The sequence below is a fragment of the Stegostoma tigrinum genome, chromosome 34 (genome assembly GCF_030684315.1).
Source record: "Stegostoma tigrinum isolate sSteTig4 chromosome 34, sSteTig4.hap1, whole genome shotgun sequence".
In the NCBI taxonomy this organism is placed as follows: domain Eukaryota; kingdom Metazoa; phylum Chordata; class Chondrichthyes; order Orectolobiformes; family Stegostomatidae; genus Stegostoma; species Stegostoma tigrinum.
This window is the reverse complement of record NC_081387.1, coordinates 16,999,409-17,014,198: the sequence shown is the minus strand read 5'-3', so window position 1 is coordinate 17,014,198 and position 14,790 is coordinate 16,999,409. Positions and strand designations below refer to the sequence as shown.

Sequence of the window (14,790 nt, the reverse complement as noted above, 5' to 3'; positions counted from 1 at the left end):
TGATGATGATGATGAAGCCAATCCCTGATGGTGAGAGCAAAAACCCATCTGGTGTACAAATGCCCTTCAGGGAAGGAAGCTGTTGTCCTTATCTGGTTTGGCTGACATGTGACTCCAGACCCACAGCAATGTGGGTGACTCTTAAGCTGCCCTCTGGACCATAAACGCTGGCCCAGTCATTGCTGCCCTCATCCAAAGAATAAATGATTTTTAAGAAAGATAAAAACAGTTCTTCTGAACTCATCATTGGTGCAGAGAAGTGATGGATTGATTAGCAATGGATCCAGACAAGGGCCAGCGGGGAGTGGGTAATTCAAGCTCAGTAGGGAACAGATCGAGTGGGGATGGGTCAGCTGACTGTAATGAGAAAGGAACATCACCAATCCACTGCTCTCCAAATTTATGCCCCCTTATTCAAGGCTGAATTTTTAGCCACCACCCCAACCCCCCCCCACCCCAAAATGGTATATCGCTTTAGGAATATCTCCCCTTTCCCACTGTAAAATTCCCTGGTGTTCGATAGAGAACATGCTCATTTCACCCAGATTCCCATAAAAGTCAGGCCGGACAATCAGAAGATCCATGAAGAAGGAAGATCTGTGAGCGTGTTCCTCTAGTCTGGTTCAGCCAAGCAGCTGACATTCAGAGTTGGTGCTGTCCTGATATTCCCTCACATTCCCTGGGAAGTCAGCTGGATTTGGGTGTGGAATTTTATCCCAGCTCACCTCCTTCAGGTACTGGGGAGTTCACTGTCTTTATCCCCTTCCACAATTTTCGATTGATTCAGCTCTAAGAGACGTGCAGGCAAAAGCAGAACATTGCTCAGGGTCAGAATAGGTAAACCCACTGAAAATGATGTTCATTTTGCAGGAAGTACAAGTTTCATTTCATTTGTTTTTGGGATTTGACAGATTGCTGGCTGGGTCAGCATTTATTGCTCATCCTCCAGTTGAACTGGAAACGGTGGTGCTGAACCATACTGTACACAGACTTTACTGACACTGAATCATGTGAATTAATGCAAATATCTTTCTGATAATTCGTCATTGTAACTTATTGTTTTTTTCTTTTCCTTCTTCCTTGCGGGCTCGTGTGTTGTGGTGAAACATTAAAGACAACACCACACCAACAAAGATTACCAGTCATCGTTAACAGATGCATTTGCAAAGCTGTAAAATTCTTTATTGTAAATAATATGATAATTACAATTTCAAACATCAATACCCATGCTGAGATGTTTCAAAATCATGACGGCTCACAACATCACCACTCTATTATACATGTATATATTAATTCAATCACTTATATAAATTAATCTGAACATTGCACTTTTACATTCCATCTAATAATAAGCAAACAAAAAATATGCAGGAAATGATTCAGTGTAATTTTAAAGCAGTTTACATATTTCTAATCGACCCGTTCAGAAGTTTTATTGTACATCTCTGGAGCAGTTGGGACTTGAACCCAGGCAAAAGTGCCATATTATTGTGCAATGAACAGGTTCAATATCAAAGGCTTATTATCAGTTCTAGATCTCGCTAATTCATACATTGGTGAAGAAATACAATTGTAAATAATCTGCAAATCAAAATGTAACAAGACAATTTCAACTCATGCAATGAAGTTTAGAAAATGTGCTGCTACTTGTAAAGTAATGATTGGATTTGCAGCACAAATAGAATTTGGAAAAGGGTTAGAGTAACTGTGATGATGTTGTTCTCCTAATAATAGTAGTTGAAAACTTATGAACAAATCCTTACTGGTGTTCCTAGTCTGTGTGAACTGCTTCTCAACACCACTTTTGCCTGATTGGTAAATCCTTTAAGATGTTTGAAATAGTTAGTTTGAGATACGCCTCTGGCACAAGTGGTCCTTGAAACCAGGCCTTCCATCCCAGAGGCAAAGACACTACCACTGTGGTGCAAAAACCCCTAACAACGCCTCGTTTCTCACTCAGCCTCTTGCTTGCCCTGATATGGATCTAAATAATTTGCTTTAACTCCTCTTAGTGGCAGTGAATGAAAGGTTTTTTTGGCCCTCGATAAGCTGTTACTTCAAGGACAAGGCGATGGTGAGAAAGCAAAGTGGTGGAGGCAGGGCAGGTGAATTGGATTCTAGGTTAGAACATAACATAGAACATTACAGCACAGTACAGGCCCTTCAGCCCTCGATGTCGTGCTGACCTGTCATACCGATCTCAAGCCCATCTAACCTACACTATTCCATGTGCGTCCATATGCTTGTCCAATGACGACTTAAATGTACCTAAAGTTGGCGAATCTACTACCATTGCAGGCAAAGCGTTCCATTCCCTTACTACTCTCTCAGTAAAGAAACTACCTCTGATATCTGTCCTATATCTTTCACCCCTCAATTTAAAGCTATGCCCCCTCGTGCTCGCTGTCACCATCCGAGGAAAAAGGCTCTCCCTATCCACCCTATCTCACCCTCTGATTATTTTATATGTTTCAATTAAGTCACCTCTCAACCTTCTTCTCTCTAATGAAAACAGCCTCAAGTCCCTCAGCCTTTCCTCGTAAGACCTTCCCTCCATACCAGGCAACATCCTAGTTGTGCTCCTGAGATGCTGCTTGGCCTGCTGTGTTCATCCAGCCTCACATTTTATTATCCTAGTAAAAAGGTTGTGTCAGAATATCACAAATAATCAGGATAAGGTTACATTTCATCAATACTTCTGTTGTTAACACAACCGAATGCTAAACTCAGATGAGCATCACCCAAGAGAACATTTCGACATTTTGATACCTGTTGGGCTTTAGAGGGTTACATTATGCTACTCAGTTCCCCAGTCGACTAACCTGACGTTACAAACATCAAAAGGGTTTCACAGAATAGAAAAGGAGAAACAGTTTCCCTGGGTCGGGAACTTTGGTGGGGGGAGGTGGGATTAGATCCTGAACAGCGGGAGAATAACCTGAAGACTGGAAACAGGAGTGCTGTCAGCGAGCATTCCTTGGCACAGTGGAAGGTTGGGGTGGGGCACTGAAAATGTCAAAACTGATAGATAATTTTTTGTTTTTTTTCGCTGAAGAAGGGTCTAGGCCCGAAACATCAGACTTCCTGCTCCTCTGATGCTGCTTGGCCTGCCGTGTTCACCCAGCTCTACACCCTGTTATCCCTGATATTTTTTGTTTGTCAATGGATAGGGAGCCCAGCACATAAACAGGAGTTAAGATACAAATCGGTTCTCGATCTGACTGAATGATGGACCGGGTATGGTTAATAAATTTGCAGATGACATCAAAATGGGTGTAGTGGACAGCAAAACCTGTAAATATTTTTTGCACCCTTTCAGGGATGTTGCCAGGTCTGGAGGTTTTGAGCTATAGGGAGAGGCTGAACACAGGCTGGGGCTATTTTTCCTGGAGCGTCGAAGGCTCAGGGATGACCTTCTAAAGGTTCATAAAATCATGAGGGCCATGGAAAGGGTGAATAAGTTGACGCAGGGCAGGTGAGTTCAAAACAAGGGAGCACATGTTTAGGGTGAAAGATATTGAAGGAACTGAAGGGGCAACTTTTCCCACGCAGAGGGTGGTGTATGAATGGACTGAGCTGCCAGAGGAAGCCGATACAATTAAAACATTTAAAAGTGATCTGGATGGGCATATGAATAGCAAGGGTTTAAGAGGGGTGTGGGCCAAATGGGGTTAATTTAGAGTGTCCGGTGAACATGCACGAGCTGGACCGAGTTTCCGTGCTGCACTCTATGATTCTGATGTGTTGAATGGCTGTCTCCTGTTTCTATGTAAAGTATAAAAATGGAGCTGGCCTCTCCCGTTCTTTAAAAACGCAAGCTCACCAGCTTTAGCGGGTCCATTTTGCAGCCAGTGTAGAAGTAAGGATAGAGTTCCTCACTGAAGGTTTCGGTGAAAGTGTAGAGGTGAGACATGTCGTCAGCGTTGTAGAAGGATAGCTGTCCTGCCTGGTAATCTAGATAGACGCCAATCTTCTGCGGCTTGACACTGAGGTGCAGGGGGGTGTGAGGCGAGGTCAGGGCCGAGTATTCCTCGCCCGATCTCCTCAGGGCCCAGACGCGACCCTCGGGCCCGCGGCCCTTCAGCCCGACGATAGCTTGCGGGGCCACCCCGATCACCCACTCCCAGTTGGTCCTCACCTTCACCTCCCAGTAGACGGTCCCCGAGGTGAATCCCTCCGAGCCCAGGGCGCAGAGGCAGCGGCCGAACCTGCACGGGCGCCTGGACTGCTGCTTCCCGCTGGCGGCGTGCAGTCGCCGGCAATCGGCCGACAGGCTGAGGTGGGGATGCGCCGTCTTGGGATCGATGACCACCGGCACTGGAACTGAAGCGGGGCACAGTTTGAGACCAAAACGCAGTGGCGTGTTGTTGGGGGGGGTGGGCGCAAAACCACCCGAGCAGCGGCACCAGCCTAGCATCCTGTTATAACCCCAGCCCACCTCCTTCCCCTCAGTCCACAGGGCGTGGAAAAAGCCCTTCGGCCCATCGCGTCTGTGCTGACATCAACTCCCCCCGTTTAAAAGCGCGCTGATCCCAACTTCCTGCACTTGTCCCACATCCTTGAATATTATGATTTTTTTTTGAAGGGGCTGTCCAAATTTTCTTTTTTGAACAAATTTGCGGGGTTTCCGGCCCCCATTTCGTTGAGAAAGAAAAGTATATTCCCAAATCCTCATCTGAATCTTCTGCCCCTTACCCTAAAACTGTGCCCCCTCCTGACTCACCCCCCCCCAACCCAGCAGAACATCTGCACTCCATTCACCTTGTCCATAACCCTCAACACCTTATACACCCCCGTCAGGCTCCCCCTCAGCCTTCTCTGCCCTAGAGAAGATAATCCAAGTCTCTCTAGTCTCTACTCATAGCTCAGTTTGTCAACTAAAATTTCTCTGTACCTGGCAACATCCTGCTGAGCCTCACTCTATCCGCTCTAGTGGTAGACATGGAAATTGACAGATGTATACATCACTGGGCGATGGTGATGGGGTTACAACAGCCGACCAACAGCACCTAAGATAACAAAATGTGAAGCTGGATGAACACAGCAGGCCAAGCAGCATCTCAGGAGCACAAAAGCTGACGTTTCGGGCCTAGATCCTTCATCAGAAAGCCTCCTCTCTGATGAAGGGTCTAGGCCCGAAACGTCAGCTTTTGTGCTCCTGAGATGCTGCTTGGCCTGCTGCGTCCCTCCAGCCCCACACTTTCTTATCTTAGATTCTACAGCATCTGCAGTTCCCATTATCACTTATCAACAGCAGCTGCTTTGTGTGCCCACCCATGCCAACATCGCCCCCAAACCCTTCATTCCTGGCCTGTGGGCACAGAAGGATTTGTGAGCAAGGTCCAAGTCATATCCCTCTCGATTGAGTGTGACAACTGGATTATTCCAGTGCTGTAATTTGACAGCACAGCAAAGCCCTGGTCCCAAATTCTCAAGTCACTGAGTCCCGGGCAGCATAATCAACAACAGCAAATCGGTTGCCCATTACCCACAATATCTCAGTCACCATCAGCTTTTAACACGAAGGCAAGTTGAGTGCACTGCACAACATGCAATCACTTTTACATAATTATCCCACAGGAGGTGATTTCAAATCCCACTGGGACAGTTTGAAAAAAAAGTGAAGTTTTTTTTCAGGGATTGAAGAAAGTTGGATACAAAGATCTGTCATCAGCACAAATGACTCTGGAGATTGTCAGAAAAACCCATCTGGTGGACTAATGGTCTTTAAGGAAGGAAGCCTGCCATCCTTACCCAGTCTGGCTTATATGTGACTCCAGTCCCTCAGCAATGTATGTGACTTCCTTTCAGTTCTGAAGCAGTTGTACTGGACCCAAAACATTAACTTTGTTGTTCTCTCTGCCAGACCTGCTGAGTTTCTCCAGCAAACCTCTGTGCTTGTTACATTCTGATGTAGAGTAGCCATGCTCAACTGTATAGCATTGGACAGTAAATAACAGGTTTATCAGTGTGTCCAGGATCCAAAAATGCACCATCGGAGTAAACTTCCTGCCCTCATATGCCACTCAATGTGGTATTATTACAGCATTCTAACTTCACTGAATGAACAACTCTTAAAATGTATAAAGAATATAAAGCAACGTCGTTCATTATGCAGAAGCTTTTATGTTCTTGGGGGATCTCAGATTACTCCCAGTGAATTAATTACTTCTTTTCAAGTTGTTTAGTTGGGACAAATTACTTACAGCTGATAAATCTTTAAAGTTTTAGCAGGACTACTGATGGTCAATGTTAGAAGGACATTCCCGATGACCAGGGTGCTACAATATAAAGGACAACAGTAGGCCATTGAGGACTGAGTTGAGGAGAAATGTCTTCACCCCAGAGAGTGTTGAGCCTGTGGAATTCACTGCCAAAGCATATAATTAAGAAGGAGTTGGATATAGTCCTTGGGGATAAAGGGATCAAAAGGTATGGAGGAGAACACAGAAACAGGGGACTGAGTTGGATGATTAGCCTTGGATTGTACTGAACAGCACAGCAGGCTGGATGGGTTGCATGACCTTTTCCTGCTCTTGTTTTCTGTATCATTGTTTATATTTGATGAGCTCCCAACAAACACATAAATAACCGTCTCCCTCACAGTTATCCCATAGGATCTTAAATCTGTCACAACTGCAGGAACCCAATGCAGTCAGCTACACCTTCCACTTCCAATTCCTATACTGAGTGACCCATATTTGGCTGTGTTTGAAATTTCTGCCTACTTTGAAAAGATTGAATTAAAATCTTCACAGATCGGAATCATGTACAGAGTTTGTATCTGGACTGATGACCAATAGGTTTTCATAGCAGTGCTGCTTTTTATTTCACTGTTGGACAATGATGTCCGTGAATACAAACAATATTTGGAATGAATTATGAGAATTTGAAAACAGTGGTAGCTCAGTGGCTAGCACCTCTGCCTCACAGTACCAAGGACCTGGGTTTGATTCCATTCTCAGGCAACTTTCTTATGTGGAATTTGCTTGTTCTGCATGAGTTTCTTCCCACAGTCCAAAGATGTGCAGGTTAGGGTGGATTGGCTGTGCTAAATTGCCCATGGTATGCAGGCTAGGTGGATTAGCCATGGAAATGCAGGGATACAGTTGGGTCTGGGTGTGATGCTCTTCAGAGGGCTGGTGGCCTGCTTCCTCATGGCAGAGATTCTACGAGATCACAACCCCAGTTTTAAAAATTTGATTGCTGTGTTGCAAATAAAATCAACAGGTAAAGATTTGTCTTGTGTTTTTGAAGCTGTCAGCTGCCATTTAAAAAGAAACTCCAATGGATTCACGAATTTCCTTCCAAGAAGATCTGCTGTCCCGACCCGGAAATGTTAGGGTCCGATTTTAACCTAAGCCATAGGTTAGGAACAGGTGTAGGCCATTCAGCCCCTCGAGCCCATGGCCTAACACTCTTAACACCTTTGTTTAACAAAAATTTATCTCTCCCAGATTTAAAACTCAAAACCAATGCAGTTTGAGGAACAGAATTCAAAACATCGATCACCCTTTGTGTGCAGAAATGTTTATTAACATCTCTCCTGAATGGTCTGGCCCTAACTCTCAGACTGTGTCCCCAGTTCTAAAATCTGTAACTGGTGGAAGTCATTTATCTTTATCTATCCTGTCTTTCCCTGCTAATATCTTGAAGATTTCGATCAGATCACCCCATCCCTTCTGAATTTGAGAGAAAACAGAGCTGGGACATAAAGGCTGTTTTGGACTCACTCTCCACCCAATTGATGTTAAACATTAAACACTGAACAATTAAAGCTCAGTTTCTATGTGATAACCAGTCAAATTGTTTAAAATGATACCAGGTACCTTGGCTAACGTATTATTACTAATGGTCATTTGTGTAACCTGAATCTGTGCGTTCCCACCTCCCTCACCTCCATCAACAGAAAGATCTAATGTTACCTGTCTTTATTTCCTTCAGCATTCGTCTCCATACTGTGTATTGCACAGGCCCACTGAACTCTCCCAGGGCCAGAGAAACAGAAAGTGTTTTGGGACCTTGATATTCGACTCTGGACCTGAGCAAAAATTGGAAATTAATTAATTTTCCAAGCGCAGTTATTAAACACATCAACCGTGTGCATTTCAAACTGTGTACAGCAAAATGCAGGCTGGCTCCTAATGTTGGAATCTTCCCCAGTTTTAATCTGTGCAGAAGTGAAAGCATAGAGTAGCAGGGAATATGTAATTGGTGGCCCGTGTGCTCCCCTATGCTCCCTTTTGTGTTTAAAGCATTTGGCAATCCTCACGGCACTCAAAAGCACAATATTCAGGAAGACTTCTTGGTGAGCAGGTAAGAAGCCACATATTGGCCAAAGTAAAGGTAAAAGGCCAGCTGTCACTTTGGATGTGATACTAGGAATACCGTGGCTCAGTGGCTAGCACCGCTGCCTTACAGCACCAGGGACCTGGGTTCAATCCCACCCTCTCTGTGTGGGTTTCCTCTGGGCACTGCTGTTTCCTCCTGCAGCCCAAAGGTGTACAGGTTAGGTGGATTGACTGTGGAAAATGCAGACTGCAGGGATAGATAGGGTAGGGGGTTGGGTCTGGGTGGGATGCTCTCTGGAGGGTCAGTATAGGCTGAACGGCCTGCTTCCACACTGTAGGGATTCAATCAATCAAGTCCCAAACCGGCTCTTGAATTCCCGAGGCAACGTCTGGAGCATCACCTTGCACTGGCTGGGCTCCCTCGGAGCGCAGAGCAAGCCTTCAGCGTCACATCACAGTGGGGCTGAAAGAGTCCACTTCTTGCCACTTCATTGCAGAGTTATTACTGGATGTCTACACTCCCCCCCGCTTCCAAAAGGGGTGGCCCTTCCCTATGCTCCACACCACCAGCCAAGCTGCCACAGAGACCGCACGTGTGATTTCACAGCCCGTCCTACTCACCCGTTCCAAACTGCTGGAGCAACAGCAACTTGTATTTACGCAGCACCTTCATTTCATGTGGCGTTCCACTACAGTGATTATCACACATTTGACAGCCGTCCACATGAGGAAACATTATATCAAGAGACCAAAGAATCATAGGTTAGAGGGAGCACTTTGAGCGAGGTGGACGGGTTTCGAGTGGAAATTTCAGCATCTGAAAGCAGAGCTGTCAACAGTGCAACAGGATATAGGGAGTGGACAGACGCCAGCGCTAGTTCCCAGAGCTGGAAGTAGTTACAGAAGCCAGGAGGGGTGAGGCCATGGAAAGAAATACATGGCTAAGCAGTTTTTAAATCAGGATGTTGTTGAACTTTTCTGTGGGTCTGGAGTCACATGGAGGCCAGACCAGGTAAGGATGGCAGATTTCCTTTGCATGAACCAAATAGGTTTTTAAACAACACTTGACCGTGGTGTTATGGCCACATCACTGAGACTAGCTTACAATTCCACGTTGGTTAACTGAATTTAAACTCTGCATGCTGCTATGGTGAGATTTGAACCAATATTCCCTCAGAGCATTCGCCTTACAAGTACTAACCCAGTGACATTACCATTGTACCACCATCCCTACAGGGGATATGCGTGGACAGAACTTAAGGTTATGAAGAAAAACCTGACGTCAAGCCACCAAAGATGTTTAATCAGGGGGATACTAGACTTGGTCAAAGATGATAATGATTTTACAGAGCATCTTATAGGGTGGAAGAAAGGTTGACAGGGAAGCAGTTTTGTTGCAAATTTGAAAGATTAGTGTCCAGGTGCCCAGGGGACTGACAGATTGTGCATGGGGCCAGAATTAGAACAGCACAAAGATCTGAGGCAGTGGTAGGGTTGGAGAAGGTCTTAGAGATAGAAAGGGGTGATGCATTGAGGCTCATCCATTGGTTAAGGATACAGCAAAATATTTCGTACCATTTGACATTGGACCTCATATCCTAGAATGAAAACAGAAGCTCAAATCAGAAAAACACTTTCACAGAGGAGATGAGTGTAAACAGAGACAGGCATTCACACAAATACAGACACAAATGTACACTCACATGGACAAACACACACAGACTCACACAAACAAATACACACACACAGACACACTAATACATGCACAAACTCAAAAAATGCACTCATACCCACAAACAAATGCACACACACTCCCAGAAACAGACACAAATAAATATGCACAAACACTCAAAAAAGCATATACCATGCAGGCATGTGCGCGCGCACACACACACACACAAAGATGTGCAGAATTAAAATCATGTACCAGCTGGAGATATGAATTAAAAAAACTGAAAATGCTCAGCAGGTCTGCCAGGTCTTTGGACAGAATCAGAACTATTATTTTAGATCTGTTACCAGAAGTAATTATTTCTGGTGTCAAGGCATCAGTGTGAAACATTACATCATTTTCTCCTTCTATATAAATTGTGACTTGTCAGGAACTAATTTTCAGTAATTTGTCTAATCTGCTGTCTTTGTTCTGAAACATCTGTAAATATTAATGGAAAGCCAATGAGCAGCTAACCTCAAGTCCCATTGGGAGTTATTCTGACTTTGTGCAATATTTGTGTTTGCAAAACAACTTACGCAATAGATGGCACAGGCCTGTATAAAGGCTGGCTGCCCTGATATACTATTGCTCCCAAAGCACTTATGCCTCTGTGTTTAAATACACTCTGAGATGACAGCCATGGCCTAGTGGATAGCACTTTGTCCTCTGAGTCATTAGGCTATGAGCTTGAAGTGAACACCATTACTTTGAACGGAAAGTTCAGGCGGATCCGGCGGCAGCATTATGAGCAGGAGAGGATTTCTCCAACGTCTGGTTTAATCCTCAGCCTAAATCAGTAGAAAACAAATTATTGCTTAACAAAGGAGAAAGCATTGCTGAAGCTTTTCCTCTCGAGCTTATCAGGGACAGATACAAGGTTACCTAATTTCCAATAATCACAGTAAATTTTCACTGCAGGAGGAAAGGGTGGGGATTGATTAGCGAGGCGTAATTGTTTCAACTTAGACAGCCTTGTGTTTGTCCGGATCTGTCAATGCAGGGTTGGGGGGTGGGGGGGCGCAAAACCTTTGGCAACATGGCTCCTTGAGTAATATCCTTTATTTTTCTAGATGGCAGCAGAGTAGCAGCACAACTTACGGGTTCCCCACCTCCGGAGCTGGTCTATTTCTTTTTGCTATCCTTTTGGTTTGATGTTTCCATTTATTACGGGACCGAAACTTCTTTTAACGACTTGGGTGGAAGACACCTTCTCCCAGGCCAAGATCCAGGCCCAGTGACACAGTGGCTTCCAATGGCCTGGAATTGCGGTACGGGCTTGGTGGAGACGGTCTTGTCCAGGAGGGGTGGTCTCAGACTGGACTGGCATTCTTGTCCCTGCTTGGGCACCTTGCTCCCTCCCCATCATGAAGGTCTTCTTTGGTGCTACTGGGTATTCCAACAGCTTAGCATTGAGGTCTAGCCCCGGCATGGCAATCTCATCTCGGCATGGCAGGGCTGTCTTGGCCCGGCCCTGCGTGGCAACTCGGCCCGGTTTTCCAGCTGAACCCAGGAGCTGTTAAATGAACCCAACAAACTTTGACTTCCTTTTCCTTCTTACTTAAGACTTCTGTCGTTAGTGTAGGTGCCGTGGTACGGCAACTTTTCAAACCATTCCCTTTTTATTTTGTGAAGATATGCATGACCATAAATAGCTATTCTATTCTATCCAAGCGAAAGTAAATTAGTGCATGCGCTGGAATTCCGAACTCAACACCTCTGTTCACTCCGCAAGACTGAACCCAGGCTTCCAGTCACCTGACATTTTAATTCTCGAGCTTGCTCCTGCTCTTAGTCCTCAGTGTCCCAATGAAGTTAGATGTAAACTCGAGGATGTCATCATTCCAGGAAGTCCTTTCCAGCCTTCTGGAATCAACTTTGAGGTCAACAGTTTCATCATCAGATATAGGAGCAGAATTAGCCCATTCAGCCCATAAAGTCTGCTTCAACATTCGGTCATGATTGATATGTTTCTCAAAACCCTTCTCCCATTTCCCATCTTTCCACTGTTTCTGTTCTGGGTTGCCGGCTTACCATTTTGAACAATCCTGGTGGTAGTGTCTGCTGACATCTGCCACTGCGGGCTAACCGGACACGTGTGCTGATCCTGAAATACGCCTGCTTTCAATTCTAGATCCACTATCTCACATAGAATTTTGCTGACGTCACATTCTTACAGAAGAGTCACAATACAGAACCGGGGTTCAGCAAAGGGGGGGCATGAGCGAATGGGGCTAATGGAAGGGGTGTGGAACAAGGGCAGGTTGGATTTGAGGGGTATGGCAAGAACTGCTTGCAGCACATCCCCCCAACCACACCACTGGGGCACATCCTCCATTCCAAACCTCCACACTCATCCAAAAATCAGGGGCTATAACACCTTATTCCTCCCCCATCCTCCCGTTATCACCCCTTCCGGCCCTGTCCCACTTGCCCTTGTGCTATTTGATTTCTCATGTCTTCCACCCCATCACCGACTTCATTTTGCCTTCATCTATCATTCCCGCTCTAAAAAACCATTCCCACCCACCCAGCAATAGGGAGCCTCTGACCCTGCCCCACCCTCCCCACCCCCACCCCCCCCCCCCGCCCAGGCACCTCCCCCATGCGGGCACTCTCTCCCAAGTTACAACAATTAAGACACTTGGACAAGTACATGAATAGGAGAGGTTTGGAATGATAATGGGCCAGGAGCTGGCAGGTGGGACTAGTTTAGTTTGGGATTATATTCAGCATGGACTGGTTGGGCTGAAGGGTATGTTTTTGTGCTGTATGACTCTATGAATGCAGTTCATAGAACATAGAACATAGAACATAGAACAGTACAGCACAGAATAGGCCCTTCAGCCCACAATGTTGTGCCGACCATTGATCCTCATGTATGCACCCTCAAATTTCTGTGACCATATGCATGTCCAGCAGTCTCTTAAATGACCCCAATGACCTTGCTTCCACAACTGCTGCTGGCAATGCATTCCATGCTCTCACAACTCTCTGTGTAAAGAACCCGCCTCTGATATCCCCTCTATACTTTCCTCCAATCAGCTTAAAACTATGACCCCTCATGCCAGCCATTTCTGCCCTGGGAAATAGTCTCTGGCTATCAACTCTATCTATGCCTCTCATTATCTTGTATACCTCAGTTAGGTCCCCTCTCCTCCTCCTTTTCTCCAATGAAAAGAGACCGAGCTCAGTCAACCTCTCTTCATAAGATAAGCCCTCCAGTCCAGGCAGCATCCTGGTAAACCTCCTCTGAACCCTCTCCAAAGCATCCACATCTTTCCTATAATAGGGCGACCAGAACTGGATGCAGTATTCCAAGTGCGGTCTAACCAAAGTTTTATAGAGCTGCAACAAGATCTCACGACTCTTAAACTCAATCCCCCTGTTAATGAAAGCCAAAACACCATATGCTTTCTTAACAACTCTGTCCACTTGGGTGGCCATTTTAAGGGATCTATGTATCTGCACACCAAAGATCCCTCTGTTCCTCCACACTGCCAAGAATCCTATCCTTAATCCTGTACTCAGCTTTCAAATTCGACCTTCCAAAATGCATCACCTCGCATTTATCCAGGTTGAACTCCATCTGCCACCTCTCAGCCCATCTCTGCATCCTGTCAATGTCCCGCTGCAGCCTACAACAGCCCTCTATACTGTCAACGACACCTCCGACCTTTGTGTCGTCTGCAAACTTGCTGACCCATCCTTCAATCCCCTCATCCAAGTCATTAGTAAAAATTACAAACAGTTGAGGCCCAAGGACAGAGCCCCGTGGAACCCCACTCGCCACTGACTTCCAGGCAGAATATTTTCCTTCTACTACCACTCGCTGTCTTCTGTTGGCCAGCCAATTCTGTATCCAGGCAGCTAAGTTCCCCTGTATCCCATTCTTCCTGACCTTCTGAATGAGCCTACCATGGGGAACCTTATCAAATGCCAAGTTCACTTGAAAGGTAATGCCTCTCAAGGACTTTCAGTGAAGCATCAAACAAGATTGCAGACTCAATTCTCTCAGTCAGGGGTAAGAGCACGAACCAGCGAGTTTCGCTGGAATCAGGTTAACAGCGGGTTTAATTATCAGACTGTGCAATTTGTTTGCTAGAACAAAGCACTTGAGAGGTGCAATTAGCAGGTTATTTGCAATGTAGGCCTGGAACTACATGTGGAAAGAGAAAGAGAGTTAATGTTTTGGGCCCAGTGATCCGCCTCACCAGAACCGGTCACAATTTTCAAAACTTTAACTCTGCTTCCTCTCCAAAGATCCTGCAGACCTGCTGAATTTCTCCAGCAAGTTCTGTTTTTGTATCAGACCTCCAGCATCTGCAGTTCTTTGTCTTATTTACAATGCAGGGAAGTGAATACCTGCAGCAGTTCAGCCTCCTGCAAAGCCAGCAAGCTTTCAACTTTGCTTATTGTTTGATTAATAGCAGCCAAGTCTGTTGAAATCTTTATCATATTATCCTCTATTTCTCGTGACACGACCGTCTGCTTTTCTTCAAGTCTTGCTATCAGGGCTGCCTCTTCGCTCCTGAGAAACTGCTTCAATTCCGCAAACTCTGAGATGATATTCTCCCGGAGATCTTCAACATATTTCTGGGGAAGATAAACAGCCTCCCATCATGATCAGATAGTATTAGGTGTCTTCAACTACACAGGATTTGCAGCACTGAGGGAGGTTTCTCCCCCTTATTTATGAACATATCCAACTTAACATATTTTATATCTTTCTCCGTCACGTGTTTAACCAGCTTCCCCTTAAATGCACATACACTGTTCAGCTCCACC

The 14,790-nt window shown here is 45.4% G+C and overlaps 1 protein-coding gene across 3 annotated transcripts in view; it reads right to left on the bottom strand.

Annotated features, from left to right (window-relative positions):
- Window positions 1-1,177: 1,177 nt before the first annotated feature.
- Window positions 1,178-14,790, bottom strand: part of LOC125446601 (E3 ubiquitin-protein ligase TRIM39-like) — a 23,025-nt gene continuing 9,412 nt past the window's right edge. For 2 of the 3 annotated variants that reach the window (XM_059639543.1, XM_059639544.1), the window contains 4 exons: window positions 14,368-14,598; window positions 9,867-9,889; window positions 7,926-8,041; window positions 1,178-4,323 (listed from right to left, as the gene is read on the bottom strand). In XM_059639543.1, coding sequence (XP_059495526.1) covers window positions 3,806-4,323; window positions 7,926-8,041; window positions 9,867-9,889; window positions 14,368-14,598 — 888 coding nt within the window. In that variant the 3' untranslated portion in view covers window positions 1,178-3,805. The remainder of the gene's footprint in view (window positions 4,324-7,925; window positions 8,042-9,866; window positions 9,890-14,367; window positions 14,599-14,790) is intronic. The other variant, XM_048520305.2, reaches the window with a different exon arrangement.